This window comes from Salmo trutta, chromosome 36 (genome assembly GCF_901001165.1).
Source record: "Salmo trutta chromosome 36, fSalTru1.1, whole genome shotgun sequence".
NCBI classification, from domain to species: Eukaryota; Metazoa; Chordata; class Actinopteri; order Salmoniformes; family Salmonidae; genus Salmo; species Salmo trutta.
In genome coordinates this window covers 22,416,720-22,437,983 of record NC_042992.1, presented here as the reverse complement: position 1 = coordinate 22,437,983, position 21,264 = coordinate 22,416,720, and the positions used below count along the sequence as shown (strand labels likewise).

Genomic DNA, 21,264 nt, shown 5'->3' with positions numbered 1-21,264 from the left:
GGCAGATTGCTCAGGTGTTGGTTTAAAGCAGTTTCCTTAGCTAAGCTTAGTGATTAGCAGAGTCAAGCAGCACGTTTTAGCTCAGCTAACCAGCCCCTGGAGGGAACGTGAGTGGCCAGGACGGAACCAATTTGTCCCAGGGACCTTTAGGAATGGATGGTTCCTACCTTATTAAGCATGGTAAGCTGGTTAGCGGCGTTACAGTGGACCACACATTTACAGTAGGAGAACAGTCACGGCTGTCCTGTCCAACACACAGACACACAGACCTATTTGGAAGGAGTCCATTAACAGTCAATGTATTTGCGTGCTTGTTGGACTATTCAGAAGAAGAGTACACAGCGTAAGATACTAAATATGTCACAAGGAAAATATATGAACTGCACAGTTGTATGCTCTTGTTGTTTATTGCCATATGTTATTACAGTGCATACAACAGTCTACAGGCATTTCTCTTTCCTTCAACGTTTTCATTTGCACGTCTTCATCACCGTGACCTCACCTCTATAATTGCTACAGCTTGTAATTACCCAGCTGCCATTGCAAGCTGACAGGTACCGTGCTATGGGCGACTGATGGGCTTGCCGTGTTAAACTGGCCCTGACCCGGCCCCCTGTCACACACACACACACACACACACACACACACACACACACACACACACACACACACACACACACACACACACACACACACACACACACACACAGTGGCCACAGCCAGCAGTAACAGCAGGATCGAACCAAATCCATGTAATTACTTAGCCTCCCCGTGTCCAGGGCCTGTAGGTGTACTGGTGACAGCTCCAAACACACAACAACCACCCACTACTAGTGCACACACACACACACAGACACACACACACACACACACACACACACACACACACACACACACACACACACACACACACACACACACACACACACACACACACACACAGAGTAATGAGGCGTGTCGGTAGAGCATGCACGGTACTACACACCGGGATTGGCTAGGATGGGATGGCAGTGTGTGTTAGGTTGGTGCGTGTATGGGTGCAAGTGTGTCTTTGAATCTCTCTCTCTCTCTGTAGGCCTATGTGTGTGTGTCTTAGAAAGAAAGCTCTAGACTGGAGGTGTTTGTAAGTCGAATCTCACTGTCACACTGTCTCTCTCCTTTTGTCTACCAGCGTGAATATTCAAAGCTACTGATGAGGAATTCTTCCTCGGTTGTCAGGAGAGAAGGAGAAATGAAAGCATGAGTACGACGGTGCCAGAGGAGCAGACAGCTACACTTAGAAAGCAGAAGGACTCTCAGCTTTGAAAGAGAGAGAACGAGTGACAGAGACAGAAAGAAACTGAGACAGAGGAAAGGGGAGACAAAGACAAAAGCTGTTGAGCTTAGACGACAGTCTGCATGCCTAATTGTCTGTGAATGTTTGTGTGTGTCTCAGTCCATCCTCCACCTGGGGCGAGCAGCCATGCTAGAGCTGAACAGCTGGACTCTTCTGCTAAACCCGCCAAAATAATAGCAGCAATTTGGCACTTGATGAATCCTAGGGAGACGTGAGGGACTGTGTCCCAAATTACACCATATTCTCTATATAGTGCATTAACAGTAGTGCACTAGATAGGGAATAGGGTGTCATTGGGGAAGCAACCCCATTTCATCCCCTTCCATCTACGCCCTGATAGCATAATGCTCCTCCAGCTCTTTAGCACAATGCAATCTGATGTTCGAGTGTAATTGTGAACAACAAACGGCTTTAATCATTTGCGAATGTGCCTATGTTTTCTTTTGAGAGCTGCATGCTTCCCGTTAATGGTAGGCTGCTTCACACAATGGAACACAAGGATGGGTCGAGTGCTCTCCAGTAGGCTTTCTGTAGACATGGAAACATACACATGCACACACACACACAAACACATAGGAACAGGCTACTAGCCAAGTGGAAATGCTTGAATTAAGTACTTGACACTTGGCCTGTAGAAGCTGCAGCATCCCGGCCCTCCTTTCTTAGCGATGCCCTCACGAGACCCCTCCTAGCTCAGAGGTCAGAGGTCAGAGGTCAGGCCTCAGAGAGAGCGCTGTGTGTGTGTGCGCATGCGTGTGTGTTTGTGCATCTGTGCATGTGTGTGCGCGTGAGGGGGTGGGGGTAGGCACTAGGCAGTTGTTCCATTGGAGGTGGAGGAGGAGGAGGAGGAGGAGGAGGAGGAGCAGGAACAAAGGACTGAGAGGTAAAGGGATTCCATTGTGTTTCTCTGTGGACAGAAGACAGTACAGCATCTGTCACAGAAGCCTTAGCACTGCCACGCTAGGGACAATAGAACGACCAAGTGTCCATCTCTGAGGATGAAGTGGTGATGGCTGGCGGGCTGTTGTAGACAGACTCTTTGTAGGATTCAATAGAACAGCCTCCATTTACTATGGTCTTTCTAAAGCCTCAAAGAGGAGCAGACAGCTATGGAACTACCCTGTCAATTACTACCAGGAGTGCATGACAATTATCTCTCCTTCCTCCTTAAATGTGCACTTGTTCACTTCCCTTCCTGGATTTGAAAGGAAATTACTGGTACACAGAAACTTCCTCTAGCCCATGCCATCACCAATCAAATGATTTTTAAATTTGTTGGGAGTAGTGAACGAGCGCACACTTCAGGAAGAAGGAGAGATTATTGGGACGTACCCCAGGCATGTGCAAAACAGGATGTGATACACCCCAAAGGTATGGCTAAGACAAACATGGAAACACAAGGCAAGAAAGACACACCTTACTGCTAACTAATATAACAGATGCTATTGGTGTCAAATTGTTTGCTTTTGCAGCTTAGATGCACTAATTAGGTGGAATAAATTCTCAAAATCTCTCAGCGCATTCACACATTCATTGAGATTTTCCTTCTCCCTTGATGTCTTCCCTCTCCATGGGATGCCAGGGACGCCAGGAATACTGCACTCAGGAGATTCTCCCTTCTCCCCTCTTTCCTCCTTCCTTTAACACATCATCCCCATGAATATCTTCCTCCTCTGGGAAATACAGGAATCCTCCCCACCCCTCCCCTCTCCTCTCCCCAAAACAGCTCTCCTCCATGTATCTCTTCACAGATATACTGTACATCTATGTACTGTCATTGAGAGAAAAATCACTGAGGAATATGTATTGCTCGCAACCCAACCCCTTTCTTTATAAATCAGGTTGGGTCCAGATGAGCCTCCAATCCATGGTCTACAATCCCACACACCACCAGACAGATGTGCTGAGGTTGGACAAAACAGTGTTATTGTGTTGGACGTCAGGGGCAGAACAGGTCACCAAGAGACCCCCGAGACCTCATCAACATGCCACGTCTCCAAAACAGTAACACACTGTAGACCGCTACAATACAGGAATATAAAAACCTCCCCGTAGAAATCCATCGCATTTCTGAATACCGCCACATCCATCCACACTAGCAAGACAAACTAGAATCACAATGCAGACTGTTAGGGTACTGTGGAAGTTGCAAATCTCTCTAACAGTAGCACACTTTACACTGAAATAATACAGGCCAATATGAAACAAATGCGGTGCATTTCAGTATTGTGACACAATTAATTAAAAACAGAGAGGGGGAGGGGAGATGGTGGCAGGGAGAGAAAGGGGGGAGTTGTGAAAGGGATGGAGATAGAGAGAAAGCCAGAGCGAGAGAGAAAGCCAGAGCGAGAGAGAGAGAGAGAGAGAGAGATAGATAGATAGATAGATAGATAGATAGATAGATAGATAGATAGATAGATAGATAGATAGATAGATAGATAGATAGATAGATAGATAGATAGATAGATAGATAGATAGATAGATAGATAGATAGATAGATAGATAGATAGATAGATAGATAGATAGATAGATAGATAGATAGATAGATAGATAGATAGATGGATGGATGGATAGATAGATAGATAGATAGATAGATAGATAGATAGATAGATAGATAGATAGATAGATAGATAGATAGATAGATAGATAGATAGATAGATAGATAGATAGATAGATAGATAGATAGATGGATGGATGGATAGATAGATAGATAGATAGATAGATAGATAGATAGATAGATAGATAGATAGATAGATAGATAGATAGATAGATAGATAGAAAGCCAGAGAGAGAGAGAGAGGGGGGGGGACATCTCCTGGTGAGACAGCAGTCTAATAGGACATTGATCTTTCCCAGCGTGTCCCAAGGACTCATCCTGTTCCACAGGGTCAGCATACAAGCATTCATCCATCCCCTTCCCCCATCACCCTCTTATCTCCCCCTTCCCCTTCTCTCCTTCCCCCTTCTATGCCCTTCCCATCCAACATCCATCGGCCCCCTCCCCATCCCCTTTACTCCCCTTCCCCCTTTGCTTCCATTCAGTCACAAAGCGTTAGTGAGGTCGGGCGCTGATGTTGGGCGATTAGGCCTGGCTTGCAGTCGACATTCCAATTTATCCCAAAGGTGTTTGATGAGGTTGAGGTTAGGGCTCTGTGTAGGCTAGTCAAGTTCATACACACCGATCTCAACAAATAATTTCAGTATGGACCTCGCTTTGTGCACATGGGCATTGTCATGCTGAAACAGGAAAGGGCCTTCCCCAAACTGTTGCCACAAAGTTGGAAGCACAGAATCGTCAAGAATGTCATTGTATGCTGTAGTGTTAAGATTTCCTTTCACTGGAAGTAAGGGGAACCATGAAAAATAGCCCCAGATCATTATTCCTCCTCCAAACTGTACAGTTGGCACAATGCATTGGGACAGATTCGTCCGTCGGACTGTTAGATGGTGAAATGTGATTCATCACTCCAGAGAACACGTTTCCACTGCTCCAGAGTCCAATGGTGGCGAGCTTTACACCACTCCAGCCAACGCTTGGCATTGTGCATGGCGATCTTAGCTTTGTGTGCGACTGTTTGGCCATGGAAACCCATCTTGATGAACAGTTATTGTGCTGACGTTGCTTCCAGAGGCAGTTTGGAACTGGTTAGTGAGTGTTGCAACCGAGGACAGACGATTTTTACGTGCTACGTGCTTTAGCACCCATTTCGTGAGCTTGTGTGGCCTACTACTTCGCGGCTGAGCCGTTGTTGCTCCTAGACGCTTCTATTTCACAATAACAGCACTTACAGTTGACCGGGGCAGCTCTAGCAGGGCAGAAATTTGATGAACTGACTTGTTGGAAAGGTGGCATGTTGAAAGTCACTCTTCAGTAAGGCCATTTTACTGCCAATGTTTGTCTATGGAGATTGCTTGGCTGTGTGCTCGACTTTATACACCTGTCAGCAACGAGTGTGGCTGAAATAGCCAAATCCACTAATTTGAAGGCGTGTCCACTTACTTTTGTATGTATAATGTATCTTATAACACAGAGCCAATAAAATATGTTTCTGCAATTATACAACTGCACATATATAGCATAATAAAATGTATGAACATGTATTGGTCATCAGCGTCATTCTAATGTGCAGCTCACTCGTTTGCAACATGCAGGTTCACAGTTCAAACACATGTTCATAAGGGAACCTATGCACACAGCGTCAGCATCCACCACCCCACCCGTAATGCAACTCGTCAACTGCATGTGTCAGATTGTGATAAATGTGTCCAATAACGGTTTGTAGCGGTCGAAGCAGTACCAGCTGCCACGGTGAGCCTTGTGAATGGGAGTGAATGGGAAAAAGCATAGTCCCACAATCTCTAGTCCTCTCCTCCTCCTCCCCTCAGCAACAGCCAGAGCAGGCTGGGGATTCACCTCAGGGACTGCAGTAAATATGTTCACATACCACGATGTGGCAAAAGGATCTCCAGTGCCTTAACCTTCTGACACATGCAGCCTTTTTTATTTTCTCTCTATTCTGCAAACAGCAGGTGTGAATCCGGTTTAAGGGAGTAGTACCTTTGTTTCTTTTCATTCTAAAAACATGACCAATTCTTCTCAAATACTCTTGATACGATAGTCAGAGTCTAAACTGTATCCCCCAAAGCAGTAAGCAAAAGCAACAAGAAAACTTAGGCAACAAAAATACAAGGCTTTGTGCACCACTTTTGACCAGGGCTATTTGGGACTCAGACAAGCAGATTGAATAGGTGCAGGTAGGTACCAGCAGTACAGTTATATAGTACAGTATACAGTAACACTCTCAAGCCCTTCCACGATAAACAATCAACGCTACTCAACAACATCAACAAACATCTTCAAATCAATATTTCATAAAGAGGTTCCAGTCTACCACTCAAGAGTAAGACAGACAGACAGACAGACAGACAGACAGACAGACAGACAGACAGACAGACAGACAGACAGACAGACAGACAGACAGACAGACAGACAGACAGACAGACAGACAGACAGACAGACAGACAGACAGACAGAGAGAGAGAGAGAGAGAGAGAGTAGTCTGCTGCACTGTACATCTAGTAACAGATGATATCTTTCTCGACACTCCCTCTATTTTCAGCGTGGTGACCGAATGAATGAACAGCCCAGGAGTAGTAGCAGCATTACCTGTTTGCCAGACGTAGACAGTTGGTTTGGTGTCGGCTGCAGTTTGTGCCTCTGTGGCTCCAGAGATCCAGAAGAGGACCAGCACCAGCCTCCAGTGAGAGGGAAGTAACTCCCTCCACACACCCAGCATCCCCTTCACTCCACCGGGCAACCCCATGGCTCTCGCAGGGGGACCGTGGGGATAGTATCCACACAATAACAGAAAACCAAATAGAAAAAGAGTGGAGAAGGCAACACAACGGAGAAAAAAAGACACAGAGGAAGCGAGCAGACGCAGCAGAGGAGAAGTGTACTCTGCTCCCTTTGCTTTTGTCCCTTTCTCACACGAGGGTTGTTCCGTCCGTTCCTCTAAGAAGAAGTAATCCTGGGTGAATGAATGGTTCTCCTCCTCTCTCTCTCTCTCTCTCTCTCTCTCTCTCTCTCTCTGTGGTGGCTAGGTCAGCGAGGGACAACGAGGTTTGTCCGTAATGAAAACAGGGAACAATAGACCTCTAAGACGAGGCTGCTGATGTTGCTGCGTCCTGTGTGTGCCGAGCTGATGCAGCACCTCCCTCTCTCTCTCTCTCTCTCTCTCTCTCTCTCTCTCTCTCTCTCTCTCTCTCTCTCTCTCTCTCTCTCTCTCTCACTCTCTCTCTCTCTCACTCGCTCACTCGCTCACTCACTTGCCCTCCCTCTCTTGCTTTCCATCGAACTTGCCCTCCCTCTCGCTCTGTGGCTCTTCCCTCTCTCTCCCTCTCGCTGTCTTGATCATACTTTCATACCCTTATTTTTTTAGTTGGTGCTCCATGCTCCCATCAGTGTAGGCAGGCAGCTGGACAGAGGGGGGAGAGGTGTGTGTGTGTGTGTGTGTGTGTGTGTGTGTGTGTGTGTGTGTGTGTGTGTGTGTGTGTGTGTGTGTGTGTGTGTGTGTGTGTGTGTGTGTGTGTGTGTGTGTGTGTGTGTGTGTGTGAAAGAGGGAGGGAGGTAAGGGGATAGAACTCTGAAAACAGTACAGAGGGAGGATAAAGAGCATCTGAATGAGTCATAGTAATATAAAACAATGAATTATTGATGTCAGCTGGGTTTGACCTTGTATGATATTCAAGCCAGAGACCCAACATCCTGCAGTGCACACACACACGTACACGCACCCGCACATACAGAAGTATGATGTTAATTTGAGCCAGTTTGCTTCAACAGGAATATAATCCTGCAGCAACAGGGAATGTGAATTATTTTTGTAGGGGTTGGTACATTTTTCGTTAGGGAAAATCAATCTGAAATTTCTAAGTGTAAATTACAAGCTTTAAAAACCTTTTTAAAAATCAAGTACACTACAAGTTTGCAAATTCCAAGCAACAAAGGAGTGATCAAATTAAGATCCTACAATCTGTACACACACACACACACACACACACTCCTGGTTTCCGTATCATACACCGGAGAGGAGCAGGTCACTCAATGAAACCAGGCTATAAATGTGACTCCCTATAGAAGGAGGCTGGTAAATTAATATGACAATATAACAGACATACTGTAACTGTCACTCATTCTACCCATAATGCAGCTCACATAAAGACAGGAAAACATATCCAACATCATCATCATAATGTTAGTACTTCATGATCTAAAAAAATTTGAACAATAAACATGTTAGAATAGACAGGAAAACACAGTCCCAAGACCTAACAGACTATGGGAGGCGTCCAGTACACATGGATTTTGTGTTGTAGATATGTGGTAGTAGAATAGGGGCCTGAGGGCACACACTAGTGTGTTGTTAATTCTGTACTGAATGTATTGTAATGTTTTTAAAATTGTATAACTGCCTTCGTTTTGCCGGACCTCAGGAAGAGCAGCTGCTGCATTGGCAAATACAAATACAAAATAGAAACCTTTTCTTTTATTAGATTTACCCATTCATTATTTGTATGTATAGCCTCTATATAGATGGTCACAGTCATCCACACCCTCTTTCGCCAAGTGGCTCAAGACAACCCTCCCTCCCCGAATGTCCTTGACCACAACCCCTGCACACTACTCCTCTGCACCCCGTTCCCCTTATCCTCTCCCCCCTCCTCACTCCTCCTCCTCCTTCCCAGCCTACCATCCGATGTGGTAGTTTCACAGCCATTAGGTTAATAAAGGGAGCTCTCACCCCCTGCTAGTTGTAACCAGGAAGCCCACGCCGCTCAACAAATTAGCCAAGCCAGAGCCAGAAGGACTCTATTCACCAGCTCTGCTCCCTAAGCACTGCTTCATACACACACACACAGACACATGCACGGACAAACAAATGCGTGGAGTGCTGCTTCACACACACAGAAACATACTGTGTCAAGCTTTGTGGGATTAATGGCAACAGACAGCTGTCTGAATGATGACATTGGTAATTTTATTTAGTTTAGAAACTAAGAAGTTGTCCTCTTATCCTCCCCTCCCCTGCAGGCACTTCCAACAGTCTCCTCACCCCTCCTCATCCCCTCCTCACCCCCCATCCTAACACCTAGTTGCACTTCTGGCCTCACTCTCTCAAGCCAATAACAGTCTAAAGCCGGACAGCAGCACCAAGAGAGAGAGGGAGAGAGGGAGAGAGAGAGAGAGAGAGAGAGAGAGAGAGAGAGAGAGAGAGAGAGAGAGAGAGAGCGGGGGGGGGAGAGAGAGAGAGAGGGGAGAGGGAGAGGGAGAGAGAGGGGGAGAGGGAGAGGAGAGAGAGAGAGTGAGAATAGAGGGGAAATTGTGAGAGGGACAAAAAATAGGGAGAGAGAGTGGGAGGAAGACAGAGAGGGTTTACCAGAGGTTTAAAAGGTTTTGTGCACAACCCTGATTAGAAGGAATCAGCTGGGTGGATTACAGCTTCAGCCGCTCTCATTTAAAACTCACAAACAGAGCTGGGCACAGAGACAGAGACAGACTGAGACGATACCAGACAACCTGTGGCATGGCCATCACTAACACTGGCCGCCTCTGCAGTCTCAACAAATACATTAACAGCTAAGCACTAGAGAGGGAGAGAGAGAGAGAGAGAGAGAGAGAGAGAGAGAGAGAGAGAGAGAGAGAGAGAGAGAGGGTTGGAGAGAGAGAGAGAGAGAGAGTAGAAGGAGAGTGGGAATAGATAGAGGCAGTGAAAAAGAAGGTGAGGGAAGAATGAGACAGAGGGCAGGGAGAGAGGGAAACATTGAAGAGGGTAGTGTGGTGTGAGGAGAGAGTGAAAGAGGGATGGAGAGAATCACACACACACACACACACACACACACACACACATACACACACACACATACACACACACACACACACACACACACACACACACATACACACACACACAGACAAAGAGACAAAATATACACTACTGTTCAAAAGTTTGGGGTCACTTAGAATTGTCCTTGATTTTGAATGAAAAGCAAATTTTTTGTCCATTAAAATTACATTAAATTGATCAGAAACACAGTGTAGATATTATTAATATTCGCCTTCTAGGCAGAGTTCCTCTGTCCAGTGTCTGTGTTCTTAATCTTTTATTTTTATTGGCCAGTCTGAGATATGGCTTTTTCTTTGCAACTCTGCCTAGAAGGCCAGAATCCCGGAGTCACCTCTTCACTGTTGACCTTGAGACTGGTGTTTTGCGGGTTGTACGAGATCTTCAGTTTCTCGGCAATTTCTCGCATGGAATAGCCTTCTTGTCTCAGAACAAGAATAGACTGACGAGTTTCAGAAGAAAGTTCTTTGTTTCAGAAGAAAGTTCTTTGTTTCTGGCCATTTTGAGCCTGTAATCGAACCCACAAATGCTGATGCTCCAGATACTCAACTAGTCTAAAGAAGGCCAGTTTTATTGCTTCTTTAATCAGGACAACAGTTTTCAGCTGTGCTAACATTATTGCAAAAGGGTTTTCTAATGATCAATTAGCCTTTTAAAATGATAAACTTGGATTAGCTAACACAACGTGCCATTGGAACACAAGAGTGATGGTTGCTGATAATGGGCTGTCGTGTCTTTGGCATCACTAAAAGTGAAGACTGTTATTTTATCAAATCATTTCTCTGTAATTATTATTACGTGATTAAACCTGTCTGGGCTAGGGGGCAGTATTTTCACGGCCGGATGAAAAACGTACCCAATTTAAACAGGTTACTACTCTGGCCCAGAAACTAGAATATGCATAGTATTAGTAGATTTGCATAGAAAACACTCTGAAGTTTCTAAAACTGTTTGAATGGTGTCTGTGAGTATAACATAACTCATATGGCAGGCAAAAAACGGAGATAATTCCAAGCAGGAAGTGGAAAGTCTGAGAATTGGAGTTCTTCTTTTGATTCTCTATCGAAGCTACAGTGGCTGAGGGGTGACGTTGCACTTCCTAAGGCTTCCATTGGCTGTCTAAAGCCTTCAGAAAGTGGTTTGAGCATTTCCCTGTCACTGGGCAGATTATAGGAGCTCAGTTACTGAGTGGTCTGCCTGGCAACAAAGGGATTGGATATGCGCGGTCCCGCGAGTGCACCCCTCCTTCTTTTTCTTCTTGAATGAATATGCTATTGTCCGGTTGGAATATTATCGCAATTTTACATAAAAAATACCATAAAGATTGATTTTAAACAGCGTTTGACATGCTTCTAAGTACGGTAATGGAACATTTTGACTTTTCGTCTCTCGTTCCACGCTCGCGCGTTACCCTTTGGATAGTGACCTGAACGCACGAACAAAACTGAGGTATTTGTACATAAATATGGATTATTTCGAACAAAAACAACATTTCTTGTGGAAGTGCATTCTGATGAAGATCAGCAAAGGTAAGAGAATATTTCTAATACTAATTCTGAGTTTAGGTTGCCCCGAACTTGGCGGGTGTCTGAATAGCTCACCGTGATGGCTGAGCTATGTACTCAGAATATTGAAAAATGTGCTTTCTCCGTAAAGCTATTTTAAAATCTGACACAGCGGTTGCATCCAGGGGTAGTCTATCTATAATTCCTAAAATAAATGTTATATATTTTGTCAACGTTTATGATGAGTATTTTTGTAAATTGATGTGCACATTCACCGGCAGTTTTGGGGAGAATACATTTTCTGAACATCACGCGCCAATGTAAAATGCTGTTTTTGGATATAAATATGAACTTTATCGAACAAAACATACATATATTGTGTAACATAATGTCCTAGGAGTGTCATCTGATGAAGATCGTCAATGGTTAGTGCATAATTTAGCTGTGTTTTGGGTTTTATTGACACATGTCCTTGCTTGGAAAATGTCTGTGTGATTATTTTTGTCTATGTACTCTCCTAACATAATCTAATGTTTTGCTTTCGCTGTAAAGCCTTTTTGAAATCGGACAATGTGGTTAGATTAACGAAAAGTTTATCTTTAAAATGGTGTAAAATAGTTGTATGTTTGAGAAAGTTGAATTATGACATTTTGTTGTTTTTGAATTTGCCGCCCTAATATTTCACTGGCTGTGTCCCGCAGGTACCTAGCCCATAGAAGTTAAACTAATCATGCAAATGTATTTAACTAGGATATCGGGGCACCATGGAAAATCTTCAGATTACAAAGTTATAATTTTCCCTAATTTAACTCTTCAGATATTTTAATATGTGATCAATTAATCTTCTATTAATTAATTATTATTTACCTCACATCAGTCTAATTCCAAACGTCGTAAATTGTTGGTTATCTGCACGAACCCAGCCTTCACTATAAATCATCCATACACCAATTGGCTTAATCCTTTATTTACTAACTAACTAAATAATCACAGAAATGCATAAACAAACAAACAGTAGATATTGGTTACAAGGATAGGGAAGATTCCCTAGTGGGATAAGCTGATATGATGGCTTGGTGGACAAAGGGAAGTGGGTGTGGACTGAGAGAGAGCGGGAAAGACAAAAGGGATCACTACACTCAGTTGATAATTCTATTCATTGAAATGCTAATCCTTTGCACATGCTCACTCATTTGGGAATAACTGCAGTCAATATATGGTTAGGAATTCAATAACTATTCCCAATCACAGCTCACGTTGAAGGTTTGCTTAGTCTTGGTACTCAAGCCTGTGCCACCTCAGCTTACACCGAGGTATGCATGGTCTGAAGAGGATTTCTTCAGGAGGGGATTTTATTCGTAACAATAAGAAAGGGCTGTTCCATGACGTCAGATCATTTCTGTGCTCACGGGGGCAGGCCAATGACTTAGTTAAACTTTAAAGGGAATACAATTCTCTCACATTAAAGGTTTAACATCACATCATTTCACAAATAGTTTCATCTTTACTTATTCACTTAATACAATAATTAGATGCAAATCTCATAACTGAGGAACCTGTATAAACAGAGTTAGGGTAATGTGTCTGTATTGTCTTTCATGAGGTCACAAACATGAAACAAAACGAATCGGGTTGTAGCTGGCTTCTCCACCGACTGTTTAAACAATATCCAAAATATGGATATTGTTCAGTTCTCAAATTCTGTGATGCAGTATAAGGTCCTTTGTTCTACTGTGAAACTCTCTCCATACTGCGTGGCCAGGGGGAGAGAGTCTCCACCAGGAATTTACAACCTGAGGTAATAGAACCTGGATGTAGGAGAAAGTGAGAGAGGGGGAAGCCACGATCTATACCCAGAAAGGGCCACGTCATGACAGGGCCTCTGTACGCCTAAGTAGATATTCCATAAAAAATCAGTTTCCAGGTACTATAGTCATTTACAACATTAACAATGTCTACACTGTATTTCTGATCAATTTGATGTTATTTTAATGGACAAAAAATGTGCTTTTCTTTCAAAAACAAGGACATTTCTAAGTGACCCCAAACTTTTGAACGGTTGTGTACATAGATTACCACTGTACCATATAACTAATGCAAATTCAGTAGAACACAACACATTACATCCATTGTTTTATTCTGTTATCCTATCAGCTACATTCTGTAATTATTGTCACAATGGGTTGAACATCATCATATAACACCATACAACAAAGACCACCATGCAGTCCACTCTACTACACACAGCTCAACGCTCAACACACACACGGACAGTCACTACAGCTTCCGTTAAAGGAGCGTCATCAGAAGAGGAAATGTTAGATTACAGTTTTGTCCGGCGAATTGGAGTGACATGTGATTGTGAAAACACCCAGATAAAATACCCAGGTACCCAGATATTACACAGGGATAGGAACATGGAGGAGGCTATTGCTGCCTCATGAACTGTTTCAGTTCCACATAGACAATAGACGTGAACTGTCATATAGCTTCATTGGCTTTGTGCTATGATGGCCTAAGCCAATACTACAGAACATTATGGCCTTGCCTTCTTGTTCTCCGTTTTGTTTTAGTCTTGCAGAAAGCATGGCCTGGCTACTCAGAATTCCCAGAGTGCCACTTGAGCGTTTAGCAGTAACGTAACAGCTTGAGGGGGAAGGGGGAGGGGTAGAGGGCGGGGGGGGGACTCGACCAATCTGGCGGGAGAGGACAGCCCAGTCGAGCTGATCCAATTTAAATATGCAAATGTTATCAAAGGGATGCATTGTGGTTAAAGAACAGGAACAGGGAGACAATGAGGGAGAACAACAAAAAGAGCAGCGCGACACCTTGCCTAATGTAATTAACTATTGACTATTGTTTCACACACTCCAGAAATCAATTAAAGCATTTAGAGGAAGAGGGAAGGGAAAGAGAAAGGGGGAGACCTAGTCAGTTGAACAACTGAATGCATTCAACTGAAATGTGTCTTCCGCATTTACCCAACCCCTCTGAATCAGAGAGGTGCGGGCGGCTGCCTTAGTCGACATCCACGTCTTCGGCACCCGGGAAACAGTGCCTTGCTCAGTGGCAGAACAACAGATTTTTACCTTGTCAGAGGAGACTATAAACAGAGTGATCTCTATTGTCAAGCCTTCAGAAGGGTTCACAGATCATCATATACTGCACATTAAAACATGGCACAAACACATTCACTATCAAGACGGTGACTTGTTCATATATTAAGCTCATAAGACCAATGACAGCATTAAGGACGTGGAGCACCAAGACAATGTCTGAGACACTTCACTGTATTATACTGAGACTTGACCCATTTATTTCTCCATAGTGTCTGTGTATACAGACACATAAAAAAACAGGTTGCACACAGGCTTATAGATTGAGGTATTGTATCTAAGGAAGCAGAAGGAGCCTATTTTAGCCCTTTTCTTCAGAGGTCTGGTAATACCACTGCACTAGGAAATGCATAGATATGAGCAGCATGACACAGATATGTGCAGCAACAACGGCGTGAAAATTCTAATTTGCGGTGTGAAAAGCAATTGGGGCATCTGTTATTTAAGCTGTGTGTGTGTGTGTGTGTGTGTGTGTGTGTGTGTGTGTGTGTGTGTGTGTGTGTGTGTGTGTGTATGGGGGGGGGGTGTATTGTGTGTGACCCTTTCCCAATCAGGAACAAAGAGACTGAACACTAATCCAAGCAGCTCATATCCGTCAAGGCAAATCAACCCTGAAATGAGTTCACTCAGGCGGAATCCCAGGACCTGTGTGTGTGTACATGCATGTGCATAAGTGTGTGAGTGTGTACGTGCACGCGCGGGTGTTTGTGTGACTACGGACCCTCAGCCCAACCAATGGTCCCATTGTCTTCTGCTTCATTGGTTTAGAGCGCTTACCAGATTGGGGGAACAAAGCGACCAAAGCACCCTGCTTTTAGCACACACACACCCCCCAAAGAGGATTTAAAAGGGTTAGGGCCAACCCCTGGAGGTTCACGTAAACAACAAACAACAACGTAAACAGAGGTATTGTCTGGGGGGTCAACATGTGATGCCTGACAAAGGTCTATGTGACCGAATAGGTTCCTTTGCATAATGTTAGCGCAATCTGTTCAACTGTTCACTGTTCAAATCGGTGAGCAATCTGTTTCGTCAGCATAGCTCATAACTCCTTGCTTACACTGACAGTATTTGTCCGTCCTTGTCATACAGTTTTCTTCCAATTGTCATATTCTAACATAATTACCTGAGATGTGGTAGATAAATTCACAATGAATTTCCTGAAAACAGATAGATATGCAAATAGAGATGGTGGTGATAGAGGTCATTTATTAACCATCGGAGAGCGAGAGAGAGAGAGAGACAGACCCAACCAAATCATGAGAAAACAAAAAGATAAATAATTGACACATTGGAAAGAATTAACAAACTGAGCAAACTAGAATGCTATTTGACCCTTAACAGAGAGAACACAGTGGCAGAATACCTGACCACTGTCACCGCCCAAAATAAAGGAAAGCTTTGACTATGTACAGACTCAGTGAGCATGGCCTTACTATTGAGAGAGGCCGCCATAGGCAGACCTGGCTTTCAAGAGAATGCAGGCTATGTGCACACTGCTCACAAAATGAGGTGGAAACTGAGCTGCACTTCCTAAACTCCTGCTAAATGTATGACCATATTAGAGACACATACAGTACATTTGGGAAAGTAGTCAGACCCCTTGACATATGTTACAGTGTTATTCTAAAATTGATTAAAATGTTTTTTTTCTCATCAATCCACAAACAAAACCCCATAATGACAAAGAAAAAATATATTTTTGCAAATGTATTAAAAATAATAAACTGAAATATCACATTTCCATTAGTATTCAGACCCTTTACTTAGTACTTTGTTGAAGCAACTTTGGCAGCGATTACAGCCTCGATTCGTCTTGGGCATGACGCTACAAGCACAAGCATATTTAGGGAGTTTCTCCCATTCTTCTCTGCAGATCCAAACTAGCTCTGTCAGGTTGGATGGGGAGTGTCGCTGCACAGCTATTTTCAGGTCTCTCCAGAGATGTTCGATCGGGTTCAAGTCCGGACTCTGGCTGGCCCACTCAAGGACATTCAGAGACTTGTTCCAAAGCCACTCCTGTGTTGTCTTGGCTGTATGCTTAGGGCCGTTGTCCTGTTGGAAGGTGAACTGTCGCCCCAGTCTGAGGTCCTGAGCGCTCTGGAGCAGGTTTTCATCAATGATCTCTCTGTACTTTGCTCCGTACATCTTTCCCTCGATCCTGACTAGTCTCCCAGTCCCTGCTGCTGAAAAACTTGATGCTGCCACCACCTTGCTTCACCGTAGGGATGGTGCCAGGTTTCCTCCAGACGTGACGCTTGGCATTCAGGCCAAATCTTGGTTTTATCAGACCAGAGAATGTGGTTTCTCATGGTCTGAGTCCTTTAGGTGCCTTTTGGAAAACTCCAAGCGGGTTGTCATGCGCCTTAAAAAAAATAAACATAATTTAATCAATTTTAGAAAAAGGCTGTAACAACAAAATATGGAAAAGTGAAAGGGGTCTGAATACTTTCCGAATGCACAATTTTTCTCTCAGAATACACAGACCCACAAAGAATTCAAAAACAAATCAGATGTTGATAAACTCCCATATCTATTGGTTGAAATTCCACAGATTTGTGAACTGTTGCCATAATAAAAGGGCAATAAGTGAAGAACAAACACCATTGTAAATACAACCCATATTTCAGTACATTTTTTCCCCCAACTATTTGCACATCGTTACAACACAGTATATAGATATAACCTGACATTTGAAATGTCTCTATTCCCTTGGAACCTTTGTGAGTGTAATGTTTACTGTTAACTTTTCTATCTATTTCACTTGCTTTGGCAATGTAAACATTTTTCCCATGCCAATAAACCCATTTGAATTTAATTGAGAGAGAGAAAGAGAGAGGCGGTTTTGGATTTGTCCCTTTCATGCCAATTTGAATATGAATTTGAGAGAGGAGTTGGAGGGCAGATAGATTCTACCCCCCCCCCCCCCCATTTGGCCTGTGTATCCTTCAGAACAAGAAACTGCTAAACCCCATGTGACTGTCAGCCTCTCTGTTCAATAGATTCCTGCTGTAATGACCTTGTCTACATGATGTAGTGTGGTAGCAGGAAGATCTTTCTACCTCTCGTCCGAACTCTAAACCTTTCTTGGAGACAGAAGACAGGTGTCTGCAGGCAGGGCCCAGGGAACATGTGTGTGTCAGGTACACTCCACTGGTCCTGAAGCACCCAGGCTGTGCTGTCAGAGTGAGGGGATGAGCTCTAGCTGGGGTTAGACCACAACATCTGTTATAGCTGCTATACAAAGCCTGATCTGAGATGCAGATATCCCTCAGCAGACAAGCAGAGCTACACTCTTAGAGAAAAAGGTGCTATCAAGAACCTAAAAGGTTTCTTTGGCTGTCCCTTTAAAGAACCGTTTTGGGTTCCAGGTAGAACCCTTTTGGTTACCTGGAACCAAAAAGAGTTTGCCTATGGGGAAAAAAAATTCTAATTTCAAAACCTTGGTTGCATACACAGCAACTGTCTGTTGAATAAATGGCCACCTAGACATTCTCATCTCAGATGACATCTCTGTTTCCTCCAGTGGAAAGGCTCTGAGTGCTATAGTCCATGTCTTGTAGAGCATGTTTAACCTGTAGAGGTGATACTGGTGAAATCTCCTTCCTGATTACTTCTTGACAGATTTGGCATGACGGGGGCAGCCACCTGCCCGCTGGTGACCGTGACACCAAACGATGCCTGGGAAACCACACCAAGAGGTTTGCGTGACACAGCTCGGAACATCTAACACACACACACGCACAAAAGGACAAGCTTGCGTGACACTGATCGGCGCGTGCTCTGAATGTCCAACTCAATGACACATTCAGAATTGTTCCTGCTTTTACATAAGAGCAAGGAGATGGAGTCCTTCACACACACAATGAGCACATCCCTGTCCGTGGCAATACTGTATGGGCAGCCTGCCATGGCTTTTCTCTTACTGTCTACAATCTCAGTGAGAGAGAGAGAGAGAGAGAGAGAGAGAGAGAGAGAGAGAGAGAGAGAGAGAGAGAGATGGGAGAATTGGAGGGAGTGTGTGTGTGAATGCTTGTGCACTTGGGTGTGTGTACCTGAAAGGAGTATAGGTAGCTGAGGACTAAATCCCCCTGGATGGCGCCGAAGGAGATGGCTGCCGTTTTACGATCCGGTAACCAATATTGTATATGTTTTTTTGCGTTATTTGTAAATTATTTTGTACATAATGTTTCTGCCACAGTGTCTTATGGCCGAAAACAGCTTCTAGATATCAGGACAGTGATTACTCACCCTGTACTGGAGGAATACTTTTTCTATAACGAGTCGGACGGGAAGGATTTCATTCAGACGCCTGACAAGGCCCTCATCCCCGTCATTCGCAGAACAAACTCAACACCCTGCGTCATCATATTCTAAATCACCACAAACCAAATCTACATTTGCATAAGCCGATGGGAAAATATTTATTGTGCCCAAAAAGAGGAAAAAAGTAAAAACACCAGCCACGTATCAGACAGCACATCCACACCCAATCTGAATACACAGCTCCCCTCTCTCATTCCCCTTATCTTAAAAAGCACATGCTGCTTTTGATTGATTGATATCTAATTGCACAAACAGGGCCCATCCTAACCTCCCCCCCATCCGGTCCGACGGTCGCTTTTCAATTCCCAGTGGAATTTAGGGGGAGATGGGGGTAGATTCACACACACAGAGAGAGACAAACACGCACACACACACACACACAATTTAGGGGTAAGATGCTGACTCGACAGCTGTCACACCCACTTTACCCTGGACCGACAAGATCCACCGATTGATTTCTGATACAACTCTGCTTGACAGGCTGGGGCAAGGAGGGGAGGGGTTAAGAAAACAGACAATGGAAATAGTGAGTGTTCTTTACTGATGTACCGTCGACCAGCGAAGTGGCTATAAGTCATACTGGTTGCAGGTTTGTGGAAACGCTCTCTGTACGTTGATAATGAAATGGGGTTATTTGTTGCATTAGTGGTGTTACTAGTAGTGGTGGGGGAAAAAGTCAATACAGTCACATATTGTGATTTTTGTACGATAATTGTTTTGGCTAGGTAGCGTTAGCTAGCGCTAGCTCCAAAATCAGTATTTTCCATATATAGCTTCTTCTCCATTTTCGTTTTAAATAGTGAGCCAACATGTTTTTTTATTTCCATGACTGATCAAAACAAATTTTCTCATGCTAGTGAGCAATATGTTTGAAACATCAAATCGCAATAAAAATCACAGTATCGAATCTTAATACATATGGAAATCGGGAGAATCGGGAGAATCTCGATACATATCGTAAAGGCACCTACGTTTCGTGATAATATCGTACCGTGGGGTCCCTGGCATTTCCCAGACCTAGTTACTAGGTGTGTTAATGAACGTGAGTTCACACCTTTAATTAACAGGTAAGGGCCGTCTTCCACAAGAATGAGCTGGTGCCGTGTATTGTCACCAATCATACTAGGCCTACAATTGTTTTATGTGTGTCAAAAAGGATTTCTGCCTAAGAAAAGCTTTCCTTGTCACTTTGGTTGATATTCAGTCACGTCGAGGGAAACTTTCTGTCGGTTTTCTGGCAGTTCTGTCTACAAAGCAACATGTCAGCTGAGTATAAATAAGTTTAGGAACAGAGTGGTGCTGATGAAGACAATTGGGGAAAACAAGGATATTTTACAAGGAAAAAAATAAACATTCAGTGCAGTTTTCATTAGATGTATTTTGGAAATGCCATACTGCAAAAAACATGAACCACATTCCCATGTGCCAAAAAGAAAGAAAAGAATGGTGGATGAAATGTGATTAATAATGTTTATACTGGTGAGATCAAGAGAAGCTGTGACACATCAAAGTGTGCTCATCAATATATTCAGTATGTGGAATCCTTTCTAAAAGACGGTGCTTCCTGATGCTGATGGAGGATCAAGCTTATTTCAGACTTAGGAGACCAAAGTGACAGAAGTCAAAAATCATCCTAAGTCCCTTCCTTTAATTATGGCTAGAAAGATAACGAGGGAGGACGGATGGGATGAACAAACGAGAGAACGAGAGAAGCGCAGGGAGAAGGCATTTTTTCATCTTCCTTAGTCTTTCCATTTCCCTCCGTTTTCCCCCTCCCCCAACATGTGCCCCCACACCGCAACCACCGCGACCCCCGGAATCTTCAGCCCAGCACTCCAAGCCAATGAGTGCTCTACGTTCCACATTCCTTCCCGGAGACAGGGGAAACTCTATGTCGGCTACATAGCAACCCCTTCCTCGTTCTGTTCTGCCAGTCACGCAGCTTAACACCAATCAAATGCTGCTACCCCGGCGCATTCCGCATCACAGATCTCCCATTTGGCAAAGCGCACAATATGGGGCTTTTCAAGTTTTGGTTAGTTACTACCCACTGGCATGACGACTGCCTGAGCCTGGTGAAAGACAGGCAAAGCAAGCCATGCTCACTTCCAGCACAGACAGATAAATAATGGGAATTATGTTTGTTACATTCCGGTGTATGATTCTGAGCGTTGTTCTTGTCTTTGATTGTGATTGGGAATGTTAGCTCCTTGTGGTTCCTACTCAGACATGGATACTGAGCCTTGAAAGTCCACTCAAGGACTCTTCTGATCAATACCGTTTAGCTCATCGTTGGCTCCTATTATATCTCCGCCTGCTATGGCACGCGCAGACGCGCACACCACACACACGCAAACACACACGCACACCACACACACACGTCTTACTTGACCTGCTTTGGGACATAAAGGAAATACAAGTGGCTGTAGATGAGGTGCAATCAGCTCAACATCATTCAGTATCAACAGAACAATATACCATCTGCGTGGAAAGGAGATTTTATTTCTAACTTTCATTCAAGTCATCCTCTGTTGAGGGGAAAATCATCTCCTGATGGAAATGATGTGAGCTGAGGG

General features: G+C 43.9%; 1 protein-coding gene across 2 annotated transcripts in view; it reads right to left on the bottom strand.

The window, feature by feature from the left end:
* The window catches only part of LOC115175661 (thrombospondin type-1 domain-containing protein 7A), a 186,702-nt gene extending 179,797 nt beyond the window's left edge, over positions 1-6,905 (bottom strand). For both annotated transcript variants that reach the window (XM_029735072.1, XM_029735073.1), the window contains exon 1: positions 6,504-6,905. In XM_029735072.1, the coding sequence (XP_029590932.1) occupies positions 6,504-6,660 (157 nt within the window). In that variant the 5' untranslated portion in view covers positions 6,661-6,905. The remainder of the gene's footprint in view (positions 1-6,503) is intronic.
* Between the last annotated feature and the right edge of the window lie 14,359 nt (positions 6,906-21,264).